Source organism: Chroicocephalus ridibundus, chromosome 5 (assembly GCF_963924245.1).
Source record: "Chroicocephalus ridibundus chromosome 5, bChrRid1.1, whole genome shotgun sequence".
Taxonomy (NCBI): domain Eukaryota; kingdom Metazoa; phylum Chordata; class Aves; order Charadriiformes; family Laridae; genus Chroicocephalus; species Chroicocephalus ridibundus.
The window spans coordinates 41,443,945-41,463,814 of NC_086288.1; the positions used below are offsets into that span (position 1 = coordinate 41,443,945).

Consider the following 19,870-nt stretch of genomic DNA (forward strand, 5'->3'; position numbering starts at 1 on the left):
CATAATGCTTGTTAATATAAAAACCATACATGGTAATTAATTTTTAAGGGGAATTTCCACTCGTTCCCTCCAAAACATTCTCCATTGTCTTTTTGTGAAATTTAAAGGTATATCCTTAAGTTCTCTCCCCAAGTGAACGAATTTAGAGCTTTGAAATGTTGGCACGTATGAAGAACCTGGCATGTTAAACTCCATCAGGAATTGTGCTGTGCTTTGCTTTGTCACTTCATTTTTACTGGAAAGCCGGCACCCTTTCCTCACTGTAAGACCTAAATTCCCACTTTAAGACTCAGGCTGAGGAAAATGTGTGCGTTTTCCTCAGGCAAAATAGTCCCAGCAGTCACGTGGCCAGGACAAATACGGTTGTTCTGCTTTGTACGAGGTAACTTTGTAAAAATCATGTAGGTATCTGCACAAGTGACTTAAGAAATGCTGACCACCACTGACCTTACGGAGTAATACACGCTTCAGAAATGACAAGTAAATAATGTTCTATTCAAATATTGGTTTGGGGAGCTGACTGCAGCCTTCCTAATATAAAAGTTTTCTTGGATTCCTGTGTGTGTTTTCATGCATATACCACATTTTTCTTTTGATTCCAGCAGATTTCAGTTTGGGGGTTTATATTATTTTTAAAATATAGCAAAAAAACCCAACCACAAAGCTAGGTCAAAATATTTGATTTCTTTTCACCTCAAGTTTGAGGCATTAAAAACTCATACATGGTTTTTTTGTGTAATTTATGGATTACTATAAGATATCATTCTGCATACATCATTTTTTTTGGCTCACTAAAAAGTAGGTCTTGGGTCAGCCAGAGAATAAAATTACATATCAAAAGTAATGGAAAAGACCTCTGCTTGATAGATACTGTAACTGTTCTGTAGGGCTTGGAACTACACTGGTGTTGGCGGACAATTATTAAAGCCTATCGATGTGCTGACTTGCTTTGAACTATTTCCTATTGCTTTGTAAAGCCGCCCATTTCTGCAGATGCCTGCCACACCGGGGGGACGCTGTTGGTTTCGGCCAGGCAGTTACGCTGGGCTGGCCCCATCATGTCCTGAGCCGCTCATGGCCAGCCGGAGCGGCTGAACCCCCTTCTGGCTTTTTACGCCAGTCCAGTCAGTGTAATGGCTACGAGACCAAACTGGTATTGCAACAGTGAGATCATTACTTCTATTTTATTCATCAGTGGACTAATTATTCCTGTAATTGCTTCGGTTTACGCTTTTATTTTCTGAAAAGAGAGCAGTAGTGGTTTTTTTCTCCAACTTCTTCAGATTTAAGTGAAATAAAAATTTAAAATTAGTAATCTTCTCTGAAATAGAACTTTTCTTTGTAATGACATTTATTTTCAGTTCTTGAAATGTTCAGCTGCTGTTCTCTGCTAGGGACGGGGACAGCCCTAAGGCACCTGTGCATTCCTTTGCTGAATGTTCATGCTGCTGTCTTTCTCTTTGAGCGATTGCTAATCTGAAACTTGCCTTTTAGTGAGTGGTTCACTTTTTCACTAGTTGATCAAACCGCTTTCCTTTTCATGCCTACCAGAGAGGTTTTCAGCAGTTAAGATTCGTTAGCGCTGTTAATTGAGAGACGATGACAATGAGCACCCACCTCTTACCAGCCATGCCTTGTTTTTTCCTGCAGATTTATTGGTTTAAAGATGGGAAGCAAATTTCTAAACGAAGCGATCACTACCGAATTCAAAGAGAACCTGATGGAACTTGCTCCCTGCATACGGCAGCCTCCACCCTGGATGATGATGGGAATTACACTATTATGGCTGCTAACCCACAGGTAAATGAAGGTTTGGCCCCAGAGCAAACACGCTTCTGGACATAAATCTTCAGAAAACTATCTCATCTTACGTATGCATGATTTAATTAAATGATGAAGTCACCATAAAGTGTGTAAGCTAGATTTCTGTTTTCATCTTGCATCAGTAGGGTGGGACCTTTCTATCTCCAAGAGATTAGCAACTCAACAGCAGGTTTTTTCCTATGGCTTGAGGTTTCAGAGGGGAGGAGTGTTGCTTTTTAATCACTCTTCCCCCATTTGTTTCAGCTGATAACATCGCAGTATCCTAACTGAGCATGGATAGCAAACATACTCTAGAGGGAGGAAAAAAATCCAGTTTACCAGCAGAAGTAACCCAATCCAGCGATTTCATTTTTCTTCTGTTGACACTACTCACTGACCGAGGCCAACTTTTTGAAATGAGTGGGAGTATATCGCACCGCAACGCGTTTACATTAGGCAGCCATTGCAATTCTGTAAGGCAAAAAATTGGAGTACTTATGTAGGGGGCGTCTCCTGTGTTGATCCCAAAGTCTTAAACAATGTTGTTTTGAAACCTGGAGTGTTACTGGTTTTGTAATGTTATTTGTTCTTCGCAGACCCAATACGAGGGCTGAGATACACAACAGACACCCACTACAGCGTTGGGCACAGCTAAACTTACAGCTCACGCATCCTATTGAAGTAACGTTTTCAATCCACTTTCCCTACAGCACAGCGAGTGGAGGGGGAAAGATTTGCACGTGAGAAACCAAGGCAGCAACATAACTTCAGGGGTGTAACAAATTATTTTCTTCTGTAGTACCAAATGTCTTGCCAAGACCAGGCCTGCAAGTAGAATCACACTGTAAAATAACAAAGTGTATGGCTGAGACAGGGTTTAATCTAAAGAGGAGTGTTGTGCTCTGTTATGAATGTTGCTAGGTTACCGAGCATGACGCTGCCGGTTTTGCCTTGCTCTTTAACTGTCCATCCTGCTCTTATTGCAGCGTGCCGGGGAATGTATGGGATTGTACACACGCCCCTACAGCAGCGTTAGGCTAGGTTCTACAAACTGCACCGCTTAAATCTAGGTAGCTTAAATATTATTTCTGCATATACAAATAACAGAAATAAAGATATAATAAAGAAATAGCATAAGGCCGAGGGGATTCTTCAAGCTGGGAGATTTTACACATAGATGACTATTGTGTTATAACACTTGGGACCGTTTAAATCGTGGAAATTCACAGCAAGTGTAAAAATGATTAATAAACACATGCATGCTCAAGGTAGGGAGCAAATCCTGTTCATCTTCCTGGAAGTGTTGCGTTAGTGCATGTCCAGAGGTCCCCTGTGTAGCGTTACTGCGTGATCCAAAGTCTTAGAGACCTTGCTGAATAAACTGCCTTTGAGTTTGGGCTCTGTACTCTGTCCTGAATATTTAGGGCCTACTTTTTAGCATTTGTTATTCTGGATAATGCTCTTTCAATGACGCAGCAGTGACCTAGGTTATCAGTTCTGGTCATTGATGACACTGGTTTGTTGGTGGGTTTTCAGATGTACTAAAATGAGCTGGGTTTGTGTTGTTCCTAGTTTGGGGATTGAAAAAGCAGTCTTGTTAAATGATAAAATTCTGGCTCTGTGCTTTTCTCCCCTCTTTGGAGACCAACAAGAAGCATCCTCCTCTGGCTCCCCTAAACAAAACATCTGTCTGTTTCACCGAGCCCATTCTATTCTTTCTGCACAGTGTAATTCCCAGGCAAACATACTTATCTCTTCCACTATTTGCTTGCTTTTACTTTGTGTTTAACAGTACAATGGAGGCAAAGAAGGGCTGTGACTTAATGTACTAGCCTTTCACACTCAAAGATCTGGATTCCAATTCTTTTAAGTCATCCTGAGTGGAAATAACTTTGGCATGGCTTCCTCAATTCTAATGGAAAGTTGTCCACATCTCAAAGCTATCACAAACTTAGACAAATTTGGCAACCTTTCCTTAAGAAAAGCGAAATATGTAACTATAAGGGAGCCTGCAGCAGGATTCTGATGGACTGGTAGATATTTGCTAGGCACTCGCTGTGTTTTAATCATTGCTATTGGAACCACCAAACTACAAAGCAAAAAGGCGTGTTCTTAGCTGATAGAAATTGATTTTATTAAAGCAAAGGATTCAGTTCGTTAAAGCTCTGCCAGCTTAAGCCATCTCACAATCTGGACTAATACCGCCGGATTTATGTATGTAAAGTGACTTGTTGACACACCTTGGAAATGCTCCGCAGTAGTTAATACAGCCCCCGCCGTTGCCTGCCATGTGAAGCGCAGTGATCTGGAATTAAGCTTCTAGCGCACCGCTGGGGTTTGCAGTAAAATTTGCCATAGAATTTAATCCAGAGCAAGCTGACCCCAGGCCTAGAGAAACACAGAACCTTGCCTGCTGTAGGCCTTTAGGTACAGGCTCTGTCCCTTAACTCGTCTCTTTCCAGGAGCTGTATGGGCTCCAGTCGAGTCCTTGCTTTCACCTTCTTGCCTTTTATCCAGTTCTCTGCACTTCTTTGCACCGTGCACCCAGTCCTCAGTCTGGATTATCCCCTATTTTCTAGGACATCTTCTCATTAATTACTTCCCACTTGTCGCTCTCTTCCCATTCAGCCCATGACTTTTCCCAATTTTTGGCTTCCTGCTTGTTCTTCCCTATCCGAACTCCTTACTGTCCTTTGTGTTTCCATTTGTGATGCCTTCACGTATTGAGATATGCAGAAATTATCCCAAAATGCGTGAATTCATCACCTGCCAGAAAAAGATGAATATGCAGTGGTGCCCAAACTAGAAATGTATGTGTTCCCGATGTAACACTAAAAAAGCTTTTGTTTAAGAAAGGGCTGCAGGTTGTGCAAAATGGCTTATTTTAACTCAAGTATTTTTCTCGTGGACTAAGTGGGTCATGGGAATAAAAGTGGGACAGAGACTTCATTTCTAACGGTCCAGCAGTAGCAGAGAGGTCATTGCCATTAGAAGGCTGCTTGTGATCCCAGTGAAAGTGCTTTTCGATGGACTTTGACCAGTTGTTAATAAACAGCTATTTGCAACCCCTGAATTACTGTGACAAAAATATTTGTCACTTTTATGCCAACAGACTTGAGTGCGGAGCGCACAGCTTCGACCTGGGCCACGCTGCGACGCTGGTGTGGCTGCCGCCTTACTGCTGCCCGGCCAGGGGGCAGAGGGGCAGCTGTACATCTTCTATACATTCATCAAAGAGCTAATGAAAACTATAATTTTTTAAAAAGTTATTAAAATCACGTTGTTATGTAAAAGTATATAATCTTATGCTACAGTATTGTGTTTATATATAGCTTTTTATTTGTATCTATTGTGTATATTTATTAATACCACCAAACGCTTTTACCCCCTGCACGGTGAGTTCTGCAGAGCCCCAGGTGTCAGCAGTTCTGCCTTCAGGCTGCCCCATCCCAAGATTGTTGCCTCTAGTGCTTGCGCTGGACAATCTGTCTTTTAAAAACCAAAAGAGTTCATTCTGACATAAGAAACAAAGTAAAACAAAAAATGGGGATTAAATACAACAGAGACGATGTTTTATTTAAAGCTTTATCATTCACTGAAGATAACCCGAGAGGACTGACCTCTCGCCAATGCCCAGCAGTGCTGGTGTGTGCTCCGCTGCCACTCCCACCCCCAAACCAGGCTCGCTCCTCAGAGACGACCCTTTCAGTACTTGTACAATTCTTTTGGTTTTTACATTCATGGATTTTTTTTTTTTGAGCTGTGGCTGCACCAGATCAAGGGGATCAATCCACTTTAGAGGCAGCAGCTCTGTTGTTAGTCTCCAACACTTTCCAAGTGCCATTTTGAAGAGGGACTGATCTTCAACTAGTTGTCTCCTCTTTCTGTCCACTTGCCATACACAGAGAAACCTCCCACCCACAATAACTTAGTCCATATACTGTTTTAAGGACTTAATTGCCAGTGGTACTAATAATTTTACTTTTTAAAGAAAAACTTTCAGGTGGACCATTTTAACCATGACTGTGTGTTACAGACACAATTACTCCAGTCTGCTCTGTGTTAGGTTGGAAGCTGATAAAACAGCCTAGTATCAGAAGGTATCTTGACAAATGGTTTTCAATGACTTAGTGAAAGAAGAGGTTGTATTACAGACTTTCTAACAGGTGGGCAAAAAAGAAGCGATCAGGTTGAACATCTATTAATATTGCAGGCTCTAAGTATTTTAATGTTCCTTCTCTCCATCATCCTAACAGGGCAGAATAAGCTGCACGGGCAGGCTGATGGTTCAAGCCGTAAATCAAAGAGGCCGCAGTCCTTGGTCACCCTCTGGTCAGCCTCATATCAGAAGGTACTCGATGCTTTGCTTTTTCTTTTTTTTTTTTTTTTCCTTTTAATAGTAAGTGTTTTGCAAAATTATGATGATAAGATAAAGAATGTGAAGAGTGTAAGCTAAAGGTCTGGCATTTGGGAAGAAATGTGACCTCTGCTGTCTAAAAATTTCTGCACAGCTTGCGCGCTCCGAAGTATAAGCAACCTCTGAAATGACACGATTTTTAAGTATGTTTAATTTTGCCTGTCTCCTTCTCCTTTCTTGGCGATGTTCACTAATTACTCCTTGTCTCAAAGGAAGGACCTTGTCACTTAGATGTTTTTTTAAAACATCTCACCTGACTAGAAATCTACCAGGAACCTCGACTTCCTGCAGCTTTTAATAGGTATTCATTTAAAGAAACAGCAGAAATAGCTGCATGCCAAATAAGTTTATTAGATTTACATTAGAAATAGTTCAGTATTTCAGTGATTTCAGTTCAGGCTCTTAGAAGGAATTATGAGTCAGAAATAAAGTATTAAACTTATCTTTGGTGAGTTTACTATTATTCACATATGAAGCTTTGGTTTATGGTTTTGGACCATATAAGGGCATTTTCCCTTCAATTACTTCGTTTTCATTACTTAAAGCATTTATGAGGCTATTTAGCATAGCTTAGACAGCTTTCGATGATACAAAAAAATTCATTTTGCTTACCCAGACAGAATCGCTTTCAAGGGAATGAGGGCTCCGGTTCCGGATTCTGCTGTGATGGGGCATGTGTTTTGCCTAATGGTCACAATGGCCACAGAATCCCAGTATTGCCCAATATGTCGAATAGGTGTAACTAAATACAGTCAATGTGCAATAAAGAAATGATTCCTCTAACATTAGTAGCGGTAGTAGGATGTAATGTAAAATTGCTGCCCGCAAAACAGACTCCCTTACCCGCTCTGATAACGAGGAGGCATTAGGAAGCGAGGTTGGTTGTTTAAAAGATCTTATCAGCCTTATTCCTGCATGGAACAAATTGGGCTTCCCACAGTCCTGAGCGCATTTCCCACCATTCCCACCAGCTCTCACTGAGGCATCCCCCCCCCAAATCCCCCCTAAGGCTTCATGTTTAGGCCTGTTAAGTCCAAAGCTCAGGCTGCTCATGGAGGGGGAATACCCTGCTATCGCTGCGCTCTGGGAACAGCCCACAAAAGCTGGGTCCATCTGGCGTGTGGTAAATGAGGCGCTTGGCACCTGCAGATAATGGGTAAAAATGAAAGATCTCTGTTAATCCCTGAAGGGAGAAACTGCCATCAAGAGTCAGGTTTCAGCTGAATCAGTCAGTGCACGCAGGGTGAGAAAGGGGGGAACATCTTTAAAAACGGGGGCGGGAGAAAGGAAGGTAGGTATGGGTAAGAGAGCAGCGAGCAGCTGACACTTCGGCATCTTGCTGAAGGATAAAATGTGTGTGTGTGTCTCTGCGACGGGCAGAACCCTTGGGTACAAATGGGGGAGTCTCATCTTTCAATCGCTCCAAATACAATCGAAGGCCGAGGCTGTTTACGGCTGCTATTTTATTTTCCAATTGAGACAACCGCTCAAGCAGCCACTGTGTTTTGGTTGGTGGCCAGTAGAGTAATGAATTATAAATAAGATATTTTCATATAGCAGTTTAATTAAAACCAGGGCAATTACTGGGGATTCTTATTTCTTCTAAAATTACCGTACGTGAAGGGCTCATCCTGATACCTTTACTAACGGAAGGGCTGTTTCTGCTGAGGATTCAGCACGGTACTGTTTCTGTTCAGTGACATTTCCCACCACTCCCATTGTCCCATTCTCCCAGAGACTGGTGGAATGCCGCCACATAAAACCCTCCTACGACAGACTCCCACCGTCGGCTTTTCCAATGTAACATACCACAATATTATATGTGCCCCATCTACTAAGAGACTTGTCACATGTATTGCATTTGGTTTTGACAAGTAATACTCCTGTGGCATCACAGTATTATTTCTATAAGCTTTTTTGCTTGAGTGCAACAAAACCTTTTTTTGTTTTTTTTTTTTTACAAGTGTAATTATTAGCTTAAGGAACTTTATGACTTGTTACACTGTTGACAGGCTTTTCCTGAAGTATTTTTAATCTCTTACAGAATGTCTTCTGGCAGAACTCTGTTTTTTGTCATCTTCACTACATCACGGCCATTTTAAAACACTCTTTGTAGTTGTTATTTCATTTTTAATGTATTTTTCTGATATTTGCTTAGCTTGTAAACATTGCCTTCTTAGCATTACTTTGGAGGGAGGACAACTTTTGAATTGTCTGATGTATAGACAGCTTGGGCTCAGTCCCCTGGATGACATGGTGCTCAACACTGTAGCATCTAAGCTGTCTTGTGTGCGCTCCAGCCAGAGCCCCAAATAAATAATCTTAAAATGCATGAGATTTAAGGAAGGTTTAAAAAAAGAAATATTCCTATTTCCCCTGCTCTCAATTAGAGGATTAATTGGAACTTAATCTCCTTTAGCCCAAATTAGTGATGATTATCATATGGTCAGTCATAAAGTCTTCCCCAGCTTCTTGCTCGCTGAAATCCCTAGTGGGTTGCGCCACACCAGCCCATGGAGTCTCCCGTGGACACATTTAGCTCATGATGTCAGTGTTGCTGAAACTAATCTTTGCAATTTGATGCCCACATCACAACTCTGCAGAACCCACAACTAATCCGAGGTCATGCCAGTCTATTGCAATTTGCCGTTCCTAGACATCTGAAGTACTTGGCTCTACTCATTTCATTATTTCTTTAAAACCACAAAATAAGCCTAGTTTCACCTCTCAAGGTAAAGGCTTAAAAGTAGTCTGCAATTTTAGAGGTAAATTTACAAAGAGGTAAAAAGAAATGCATTATTCATTTCTGACTCTCAACAAAAGACCATGCCGATTTAGGTTTCCTTTCAAATGTGTAATTTGAAAATTTAGTTTTCATGATTCAAGAATGTACTAGCAGAAAAAAAAAAAAAGGTCACAGACTCCTAACCTTTTTGTTTTCCATTTCATTTGGTGTAAATTTTTCTCCCCCAGTTTTGGCCAGTGCTGCTTTTTTATGCAGCTGCATCAGTGAGACGGTGGCTTTCAGAAGGCCTTTCACACTTCCGCGGTACGGCCTTGCAAGACATGAAGAGGCACTAGTTACTTGTGCTTTATGGGCATCTTATCAGCAGTATCTAAACAGGAAACAGGGTGTAACTACTACAAAGGCAGATTTTGCATGGGTTGCTTACACTGTGTAGCACTCGCTGAACTAGATACCATCGTTTCTAGTTGGGATTGCAGAACTAATTACCAAAAGATACGAGTAGAGTTGTTCTTGATTACTACGCATCTTCTGTCCCAGCTACATGCATATGAGGCACAGATGTCTGCAAAACTGGTTAGGAACGCGCCCGCTAGAGCACAGCATTGCTTGTGGGCTGTAATGCCACTGCGAGCTACTGAAGTAGCTTTAGGAATGTTCAAGTGGCAAAAACACTAAGTGCTTAAGACCCGGCCTTGGGCCCCTGAAGAGGTACATAAGCATTTCGCATGTGCAAAGATGTCCGTCTGTGTTCCCCATTTCAGTCTCCATTCCTACCTTAATAAGCAGCATGGGCTAGATTTCCCCCCTGCCCCCCATTTGCCTTTAGTTATAGCTGTGGGAAGCCTGTGATCATTAAAAAGTCAAAATTTATCTATTTATGGCAGATAATACTGTAGCAAAAGTGATGACTGGTCAATGCAAACAGAGCAATAATAGAGAGACGGGCAACAACACAGAAGTACAAAGTAAACCAAATTCAAGCAAACCTAATTAAACTTAACCTCAATGGAGCACAGTGTGCAGCTAGAGTGCTTCTCTTCCATACGGTAGTACAGCATCTTGTTTTCCAAATCTAATTGCTGGGGGGGTTAAGCTTTTTTTTTTTGGTTATTAATTATTTTAACCTAAAGAAATGCCCCTGGGCAGTAGAAAATGCAGCATAGCCGCACATACTGCAGCGTGGATACTGCAGACACTGGCTAAAACAGAAACAAAAGTTAACAGAAAATGGAATTCAGAAAAGAAAATTTCACTGTATGGTGTCACTGATAAAGTTACCTTGGAGGCTATTTGAATAGCTCCCCTTCACTGCAACAGCACGTCACTGCAGGCAGCAGCTGCCTCCGCAACGGAATCCACTGGAACTTAGCAGGCAAGGACAAAAACTGATCTAAAATTTTGTTTCCATTAATGTTTCGATTCGATTAATGTGTCCTTGATCACTAAATCACACAAACGGAATAATGCAAATTTCAATTAGAAAAAAAATCCAGTTAAACAAGAAACCGCTTAGAAATAAGATTCAATAGATTAAATTAACAGGCAAGAACAGCCAGTGCTGAAAAGGGATTAAATGATATTGTGTAAGCTCAAGGTGATTCATACTGTTTCTGGGGACAGGAGTTATTTTTCCTTCTTTTTATTTCTTAGTAAACTTTTTATAATACCTTTATGAAGAACAATTTAACGACCAAAGTTTTTCTTCCTATTGCTCGCGAATGAAATTCTCATTGTTTTGACACCACAATTCGGTGCCTTGAAAATGTTCAGGAATCTCTCAGACAAAAACTCTGTTAAATGTGGAAGAATATCCACAGCACCTTCTGCGTGGTCTTCAGCAGTGCAGAACAAGAGAAGATGAAAAATAAGCCTGATGGGAAAAGTCTCTTCTCAGCTGAGATGAGTTAGCTTTTAGCTGCTGTTATTTTCTGAAAAGTAAACGTAGTTAACGAACAGTATATGCACCTTCTGGTGTCATCAGCAACAGTGAAGGGATTAAACACACGGGACACTAGAAATGGGGAACTGAAGCTATGTGCTAGGGCCTACGACCTTTATTTCTATTTCAGCGATTTAAAGACTAACTCTAAACAAAAATACTACCATGTATAAAGAAATTATTATTACAAGCAATTATTCTGTAGCAAGATTGTTTTCTAGATCATATTTTGCCGCAACATGTGAATTAGATGAAAGTAATTACTAACTACAGTGTCATAACTGACTCGGTCTGAGCCAAACGCTACCCGTGTATGTGTGTAAATACGGAGCGATTATGGTAAAGGTCAAAGAAGTGACTTAAACTTCAAAGCAGTCTTATAAGTGATTTTGGTTCTTCTGATTTAGCAGAGGGGAAAAAAAAATAATTTACCTTTATTTCATGTTATTTTAAGACCACGATCTCGATCAAGGGACAGTGGTGATGAAAATGAACCAATTCAGGAAAGATTCTTCCGGCCTCATTTTCTGCAGGCTCCTGGAGACCTGACCGTTCAAGAAGGAAAACTCTGCAGAATGGACTGCAAGGCAAGTATCACGCAAACATCAGCTAACTCAAAAAACAAGTTAGTTTATTTTTAAAGCTATTTTTACCTATCGGCAGCTTCAGTGACTGTTAATAAGTTAATTAATCTCACTGCTTATGGCCAATAAAAGTTTGCCTCCCCTCCAATGAAAGTGCTTCAGGCAAATCTTGCAGCTCACAATAAGGTGAGTTTCAGAATTCAGCTATGCTGGGGTGTGGAGGGGAGCAGCACACACCACAAAGACAGTGTGTTCTCCAGTTTAAGTCCTTTTCCTACTTGAGTTTCGATCCCCCATTAAAGTTTCAAACAATACAGTCTTGATTTATGACTTTGCCTAACAGAATTAATTAAGGCTTGGATGACTTCCGTTTACTTTATGCTGATATATTTGGGAGAAGCTATTTGTTTTCAAGCAGTACCCAGAGCAAAAGGCACGGCTTTCAAAAGCACAAGACTTGTTCACACAGACCAAGCATTACCCAGTGCAGGCGGTGCTGTCGCTAGGTTACACCTAAGTGGAATGGAACTTAGTGTTCAATAATTAGTCAGCTAACATCATTTTGTCTGCAGGTTTTCCAGTAGAAGTTAATCTAGAAAGGAGTATCTTCTCATTCCATGTGAAGAGCAAACAATAAAAAAAAAAAAGACAAAAGGTGTCACCCTGCCTTTTGTTTTGCAATGTATTATTATTTAGCTTCTAGCGTATCTGAACACTGATCTTTTTTCAGTCACGCCTATAAGACATCACGGAATTCAGGGAGTTGGCCAGAAAGTAAGTAAATTAATACAACTGAGTCAATGTGTAATTGAGGACAGAATTACATCTTTAAATCTTGTAGTACACCTGCAGCAGCAAACAAAACCAAACTTCTCTGAAGTAACAAGTCAGGACTCCTCCAGTGTTTTGTATGGCTAAGACAATTTCCCATTGTTGTGTTTACACTTAAGGTTAGTGGATTACCGACTCCAGACTTAAGCTGGCAACTTAATGGAAGACCAATTCGCCCCGATAGTTCTCACAAAATGTTGGTGCGTGAGAATGGCGTGCACTCCTTGATCATAGAACCAGTCACAGCCAGAGATGCCGGAATCTACACGTGTGTTGCCAGCAATCGAGCTGGGGAAAACACATTCAGCCTGGAGCTCATCGTTGCAGGTAACATCTCGCATCTCCACGCTAAGCTTCCACACTGAGCACTGTACGGATAACATGAGTAAGTGCCACCAAGTGAGATGGCTGAGGGGCGGGGGGTAAGAAAAGGAAACCCAGCAGTAACAGAACTACCGTATAGTTATAGATGGTACATTTATGTCATGTTGTGGCACAGGTTGACTGGAAAGTAACCTCTGTGCACATAGTTCAGAAAAGAGGGCTTTTGCCACAGTTGAGGCCACAAACCTGACTATATTTTCTTGACTGGGGCTTTTAATGGCAATTTGTGCAGACCCAGATGCAGCAACGGGCAGCTAGTATGACGTGACTGGTCTGTTTCCCAGCGTATTAGATTAATGCCATTCCAACCTTCTGTAGAGCAGTTCCTTCTATAATTAAAAGCCCATCCTTTTATGGCGTATGAAGCAGCACTGTTTAACAAGCATTGTGCAGCCAGTTTATCGAGTCTTCGTGCTCAACATTTCAATTCTTTTGGGGAGGTGGGGGAAACCACTCGGCTCTATTAGCGCTCACTTCTTCCCTGTTAGAATACTGATGTGACTGGTTTCTTCAGCTGAACCAGGATTGGACTTTGTGATTAATGAAGACAACACTTCAGTTTCCTGCCACTTATATTTTTTCATTATTGGTTTTCGGCATGTTGCTGAAAGAAAGGCTACATTTTCACAGACTAGTGTCAACATGACTGCAATCTTTATTTTCACAGCTAAGGAAGTACACAAAGCACCTGTGTTTATAGAGAAGCTACAAAACACAGGTGTGACTGAGGGATTCCCAGTGCGACTGGAGTGTCGAATCTCGGGGGAGCCATCTCCTCAGATATTTTGGAAGAAAGAGAACGAGTCACTCACATACAACACCGACCGAGTGAGGTTAGACTGACTTGGAATAATCTCCCCATGTATAACTTCAATCACGATTTATCCTGTAACACAACTGAAAACCTAGAAGGACTTAAGAATGCTTTCTGTGAACAGCAGCTCATAAATATTAACGAGTTACTGTAATAATTTATGACATTTACTCGAACTTGCAGCCAGCCTGGTGGCTCCACCAGAATTAAAATGTTAGATCTGTTTTCCGTCCTTGGACTTAAACAACTATCTTTGCACTTTAAGCTCGTGGAGAAGTAGTTTTTCTCTTCTCGAACTAAGACTTACAGAAATTTACTGGTGAAAAATGAGGCTCCTAAGGAAAGCTGTCTGCTTCTCAGCAGAAACCTGGATCCCTAACTCTGCTGCATTAGTTAAGCAACTAAGATTCAGGGGTTTTTGATATTCTAAGATCTATAAACTTGTCTTCAATATTTGATAACATTTTGTAGGAACGCTTAAGAGCAAACTCATGATATCTTGTGAGAAAAGGAACTCGTTACTGATATGACACTGTAATAAATTATTGCTGTCCTTCTACATGACTGAGAGGATTTCAGTACCTTGTTCCTCAAGTTTTGTTATCCTTTCCCCAAAGTCTGGGTAAATTCTGGCGTCCCTACTACTTAAATCAGATTTACAGATGCCTTAATCTGTAATTGTGAAAGAGAAGTTACTTTATGCATTTTTGCTTCTTAGTTTTCAACAGGGGGTATTAAACTGCCAAATTGTCAAACATACTTAAAGTTTTATTTTCCACTTGCTAATTTCAGGGGAAGTTCCATATTAATTAGAAGTGGATTATAATTTGTAACAACAAAGGATTGGGTCTGTTTATAATGACATTTTAAAATAGTCTACACTGTTTTGCAATTGAAATAGTAATTTTCTATTTTTCTTTTGTTCAGCATGCACCAGGATAACTACGGCTACATTTGCCTGCTTATTCAGGGAGCTACAAAGGAGGATGCGGGCTGGTACACCGTGTCAGCTAAGAATGAGGCTGGGATTGTGTCTTGCACTGCCAGGTTGGATGTTTATAGTAAGTGACTTCAGTTTTCATGATGACATTAATCCCTCCAAAAGCAACAGTTCTCTAAGTTTCAGTTCATTCACAGAATGGTTTACATTGGTCTCTCTCTCTTTCGTTTATAGTTTCTCCTCAATAATAACGATCCACATCAAGACAACAAATGCTCTGTCAAAGTACATTTCACCATCTTTCAGATACCTAAAGCAAAACAAGCATGCATGCTTTCTGTCTTTGCTTAGTATATTAAATACAGCTAATTAACAACAGATAACAGCATGACTACATTATTTTTGTGGATCATTATTACTCTTGCTCTGCTAGCACTTCCCTAACCTTTTGTATTCTTTTGTACAATACTCTGTAATACACCTGTGGCTGCTACCAGGAGTGTAGTAGATGTTTTATGGCTTTCTGCTTAATTATTCAGTTTGTTCCAAAGCAGCCCCTTACATAGTGAATGTTTTCTTAAACCAAAATCTCTTACCAGTCTTCTCATAACAAGAATGAAAGGGGGCAGGGAGGGGGGAGGGGGAGAGACTGAAATGATAAATGATGGCTTCTGGGGCGGCGGTGGTTGTGGCACTCGTGAATTAGAGACTTGGCTCAGCATACGAGGGGTGGCAATGGAACCAGACAATTTCCTTTCACACACAACAAATAACCCTCAAACTGGCCTGTCACTGTAATATTAGTGCACGGAAACAACCCCCTTGCTGTAACCCTTCTCCGTGACACACGGAAAGGTAGAAAGCAATGCCAAAAAGGCAAAGTAACAAACACAGACACGATTGTTTTTACTTCCCACATCTGAAGGTGAAACTAGATTCTGAGGAAAAAAGCAACCACCATGGAATGAAACAAACTTACCTTTAGCATAATGGTTTTCTGCTGCTCAGAAATCAGTATCTCCTTTACAAAGGGCTGATTGTGCATCTGTCACGCTTTGCTGCACAGCTGAAGATGGCTAACATTTTTTTCTTTCCCTTTTAATCTATAGCTCAGTGGCAACAACCACCTCAGACAACCAAGCCAAAGAAGGTGCGGCCCTCAGCCAGCCGATACGCTGCACTTTGTGACCAAGGACTAGACATCAAAGCAGCTTTCCAGCCTGAAGCAAATCCAGTCCACCTGACGATGCAATCCGGCTTGGTAGAGAGCGATGATCTGTAGATCCAACTGCCACTTCCATCATTTTCTTTCGAAGCAGAAACACTGAAGCCATTGCCTTGACCAATGATACTCCTATGTCACTTTATGCAAAGGCAAACACCTTCAAGTACAAAAGATAAACAACAAACACAATAACCATATATTCCTTATTCATTATACCAAATTAGAAGAATAGATAGATTATTAATAGAGATGTACACATTGCACAACAAATCACATTCACCAGTTCCTTATACCTAAGTTGCTTCAGCTCTTACGAATAACCCTTTTCATAAAGGCCAAAATACATCAGAGAGACAGATTTTTCAGAGGAGAACACTGTTTATCACTACGTGCCTTCATAAGCAATAAGTAGATACTACACAATCGTAATGGTGCAAGATGTTTTATTTGAGACCATTAGATCACAGAGAAAATTAGAATGTATGGTTATCTATAGTTCTAAAATGGCAACGCATTCTGATAGCGACAATGAACAAGTGCAATATTGTAAGAATAAAACAGGAAAGGACAAGGAAGAGAAACGTAAGCCAATGCTGTATCTCTGCAAACTGCTTTCTGTTCTACAATGAAAAAAATATCTTGCCTTAAATGCTGTTGGTATGGACAATTCTATAAAGCAACATCAACACCCTAATTTTAAATTCCTTTGTATTTTTCTTTTTTTGCCATCTAGGAGGAGGCTTACTTACAAACATACCGCAAAGACAGTTTAAGCGTAAGCAATTTAACCTCTTCAAGATAATGAAGCAAGAGCTGACCTGTAACAGCAGTCTACTCCAGACCATAAATATTGGTAACTAGACAGGGGAAAAATGGTGGGAGGGGACGTGGCAAGAGATTGAACCTCTCTATGGAATTCCTAAAGACAGTCTGTAACCTCGTCATGTTCCCATTCGAGAATCTGAAATTCTACGGTGAGACGAAAACTAGGGAGTGTACGTATGGCACGTTCGACTGTTTAAAGCTTGTGTAATGTGTATGAGGATTTTGGAAATGTATTGTAAGTGAAAAATGGGTTGAGACTGCAATATGAACTTAAATGACAAGTATACACCACAGGTGATAAGCTTGCAGATCTGAGGAAGTAGAAAATGAAGATGGACAAAACCAACATCAAATTTGCGCTTTTTTTTTTTTTTCTTCTTAACTTAACACATGTCTCTGGTAGATTTTATTTTTTTCTGCTCCCGATTGCAGACAAATGACAGCTCTGTTAATGGGTAGAGTCTGTGCGCCGCAGATGAAAAGCCTGAAGGCTAGTTTCAGAATGCAAGGCAAATCCCCATCAAACTGGAGCCCCCCCTAAGCCAGCCCTGCCTAGGTAGTTTTAAATTAGAACCACATGGATTTCAGATGAAGGGGAGGGAGGGATGGAAGAATTACTAGGCCTGACAAGGAAAATGAGCATTTGATGGTACGAGCATACTTCGCTATGAAAGGAAAACACTGTATTCCTTATATGAAGCACATATATGGTATCTTTCATTATTTATAATAAAAGTGTTGAAATCTTTTATCTCAGTTCAGTTATTCAGAAGTCCTGTACTTAGGGGTTTTTTTTAATTTTGTAATTGTGTACACCATATATTGCATTACTGCTATACGTGTATTGCTTTGTTAGTACACAAAGTTTGTTTTGTTTTTTAGTGACTAATAAACTTTAGCACATAAGGTAGTACTGTTCTGGTGCAGGATATGACCAGTTACGGGGATCGTTAATCTAGATTAACGTCATAGTCTGTCATGTGGGAATAACCTGATTCTATTCTAGAAAAAGTATGTCATATCATTTGCCAAATTTTTCTTGACTGTGACATGCTACTTTACTTTTTTGTTTAGCTTCACTAGCATTATTTTGCCACCTTTTATTTGTATTTATAAAAAAAAATGTATTATCATTACTTTGGATTGTTGTGCTGATATAATGTGGGTTTAACATCAATAAATATTACACAAATAGAAAGTTTTCCTTCTGGTAAAGACTATTAACTCTTTCAGTACAAGCACCCAAGTGTAAGATTTAGAAATTTTAAATACTATGAATACAGATGAAATGAGGGCTATATGCAGCATCTAAAAATGACCAGAATTTATCAAAATATTATGCTTGTGATCAAGAATCTTGTTTAAAAAAAACGGAGGAACACGACCCATAAATTCAAATAAGCTTTTGCCAAATAAAAGTACCTGAAGATGCTTTTTTTTAATAGGTAACAAAATAAGCAGGTCTATTTTATGTGTCTAGTAGCTGCAATACGACATCACTTACAACTGATCCTAAGGGCATGGCCCAAGTGCTGGTAAACTGGTGTAAGAACAGTCTTCTAAGAAGGCAATACCAACATTAAAAAATAAAATGTTAACATTTACTTGTAAAATCCTGAATATTAACTAGCTTCTCCTTCTTTCCTTTCTGTGCAAAGATACTGGGAAAGATGCAAGATAATAATTTTTTTTCTTCTAGGTTTACATTTCAAGCATTGATCACTAGAAACAGAATTATCTCAGCAATTAAGTGAGCAGTGACATTAACGGTGATACTGCAACTGCAGTCAATGGAGTTCTGTCTGCTTACAGTACATTTGTCTTTGGCTTAGAGGCTAAAAAACTGAGACTGCTCTTGTGAGCTGGCTGAAGATGAGGTCATCAGTGCTTTTTGCCTCTGTATATATGTAGAGACACACACTTAAGTAGTAAATCACATCTCTAAGCAGCAAAGTTGTTTTTATGAAAACACTCAGCTGTGCTGTTACTTAGTTACTGGGACTGTTTGGGTTTACAAATTCAGAGATAGAAGTGTGGCACAGGAAAACGACATACTTTTCAAGCCAAAAATCTGAAATTCTTGGAAGCATCAAAGTAACTTTCAGAAGTTTAATCTCCCTCCGCAAACTCCAAAGATAGATAGTACGACTTGACAGTGTACTTTTATCATTTCATAGGACTAAAAAAAGAAGTCCTATTTTTTTGCGAGACTTCAGGTTTAGCTCTGGGAAGACTCCAAATTATTTAGGAAGCTGCTCAGTCCTAGAGCATTCAAAGCAATCAAAGACTCAATGCAACTACATTCAGGACGATGACAGAACCCTCTGTCAAGAGCACCAACAATGAGGTGCAAAATTCCACATGCATGAAGTTTGTTTCAGCTGGTGGTGTACCTTACCACACAACCCCTTTTTCCTGCAACTTCACCACCAGAACAACAATTAGTTAACATAAATTTTCTTCCCTCACAGCCAACTGGGGGTTGGAGATCAAAACCAAGCTACAGTACAATTTGAAACCCTAGTTTATTAATCCTAGTTTCTTTCTATATCACCACTTTCAAAGACCATTTTAATTCACTTAGTTTGTACGCTAATAAATGCCTTGATTCTCCACCTATGGACAACTACATCCTTAGCTCCGCCAGCAGCCCAAATGGACTTACTGTGTCAGTAAATACTTCACGAGATCACATTATCCATCGTGTCATGATGCTGAGGAGATGAGCTGCGTGCTCCGGCTGCGTGACCCAGCTGTGTGGTATAGAGGGATTAACGCAGGCACTGGAAATGCCTGCTCAGGTTATGCACGTTGACAACAGACCTGATTCATGGCCTCACAATGCAGCTGTACATGCAAGGGGCACAATTTGCTGACATTTAGCTCATTCTCCTGAATTAGCTAAAAGAAAAAGCCCTCCCCCCCCGTAGTTTTTCTGTATGAACAGAACCATGAGCACTTAAGACACATCAGGCAGATGAAAACCCAGCTCCTGCCCCAAGAACTTTACAGTCTATTCCAGACAGCACACAGTATTCTTTAACGTGTCTTAAAGTTTGCAACTGTAATTCAGAATTAAGCCACAATTTGCATCCTTTTACAAAAGTGATTAATACATAAAATAATGTCATTTGCATCCTTTGTATCCTTTTTGCATCCTTTTACAAAAGTGATTAATACATAAAATAATGTCATACTGCACTGAATCGCTAGTAAAAACGTCAGTGTTTGGAACATAACGCTCAACTCACGCCTAGAGCAAAAAAGCCAGGCTACACGCCACAGTACCTGTACAGCAATGATTTCAGGAGCTCTACAGAGGAGGAAGAGGAATGAACTTCGGTCCAACACCACCAGGA

The 19,870-nt window shown here is 40.3% G+C and overlaps 1 protein-coding gene and 1 long non-coding RNA gene across 9 annotated transcripts in view; one reads left to right on the forward strand and one right to left on the reverse strand.

Moving 5' to 3' along the window:
- PALLD (palladin, cytoskeletal associated protein) overlaps positions 1-19,582 on the forward strand; it is a 200,260-nt gene extending 180,678 nt beyond the window's left edge. For 4 of the 8 annotated variants that reach the window (XM_063335038.1, XM_063335037.1, XM_063335040.1 and 1 more), the window contains 7 exons: positions 1,651-1,800; positions 6,060-6,154; positions 11,363-11,495; positions 12,443-12,650; positions 13,375-13,540; positions 14,449-14,582; positions 15,571-19,582. In XM_063335038.1, the coding sequence (XP_063191108.1) occupies positions 1,651-1,800; positions 6,060-6,154; positions 11,363-11,495; positions 12,443-12,650; positions 13,375-13,540; positions 14,449-14,582; positions 15,571-15,743 (1,059 nt within the window). In that variant the 3' untranslated portion in view covers positions 15,744-19,582. Of the gene's footprint in view, positions 1-1,650; positions 1,801-6,059; positions 6,155-11,362; positions 11,496-12,442; positions 12,651-13,374; positions 13,541-14,448; positions 14,583-14,695; positions 14,747-15,570 lie in introns of all 8 variants that reach the window. The other 4 variants (XM_063335045.1, XM_063335044.1, XM_063335042.1 and 1 more) reach the window with 3 other exon arrangements.
- LOC134515764 (uncharacterized) lies at positions 6,164-15,580 on the reverse strand. The gene is made up of 3 exons (XR_010071107.1): positions 15,441-15,580; positions 11,341-11,488; positions 6,164-7,363 (listed from the first exon to the last, which is right to left on the reverse strand). It is a non-coding gene; the product is annotated as an uncharacterized LOC134515764 (long non-coding RNA).
- Positions 19,583-19,870: the final 288 nt, after the last annotated feature.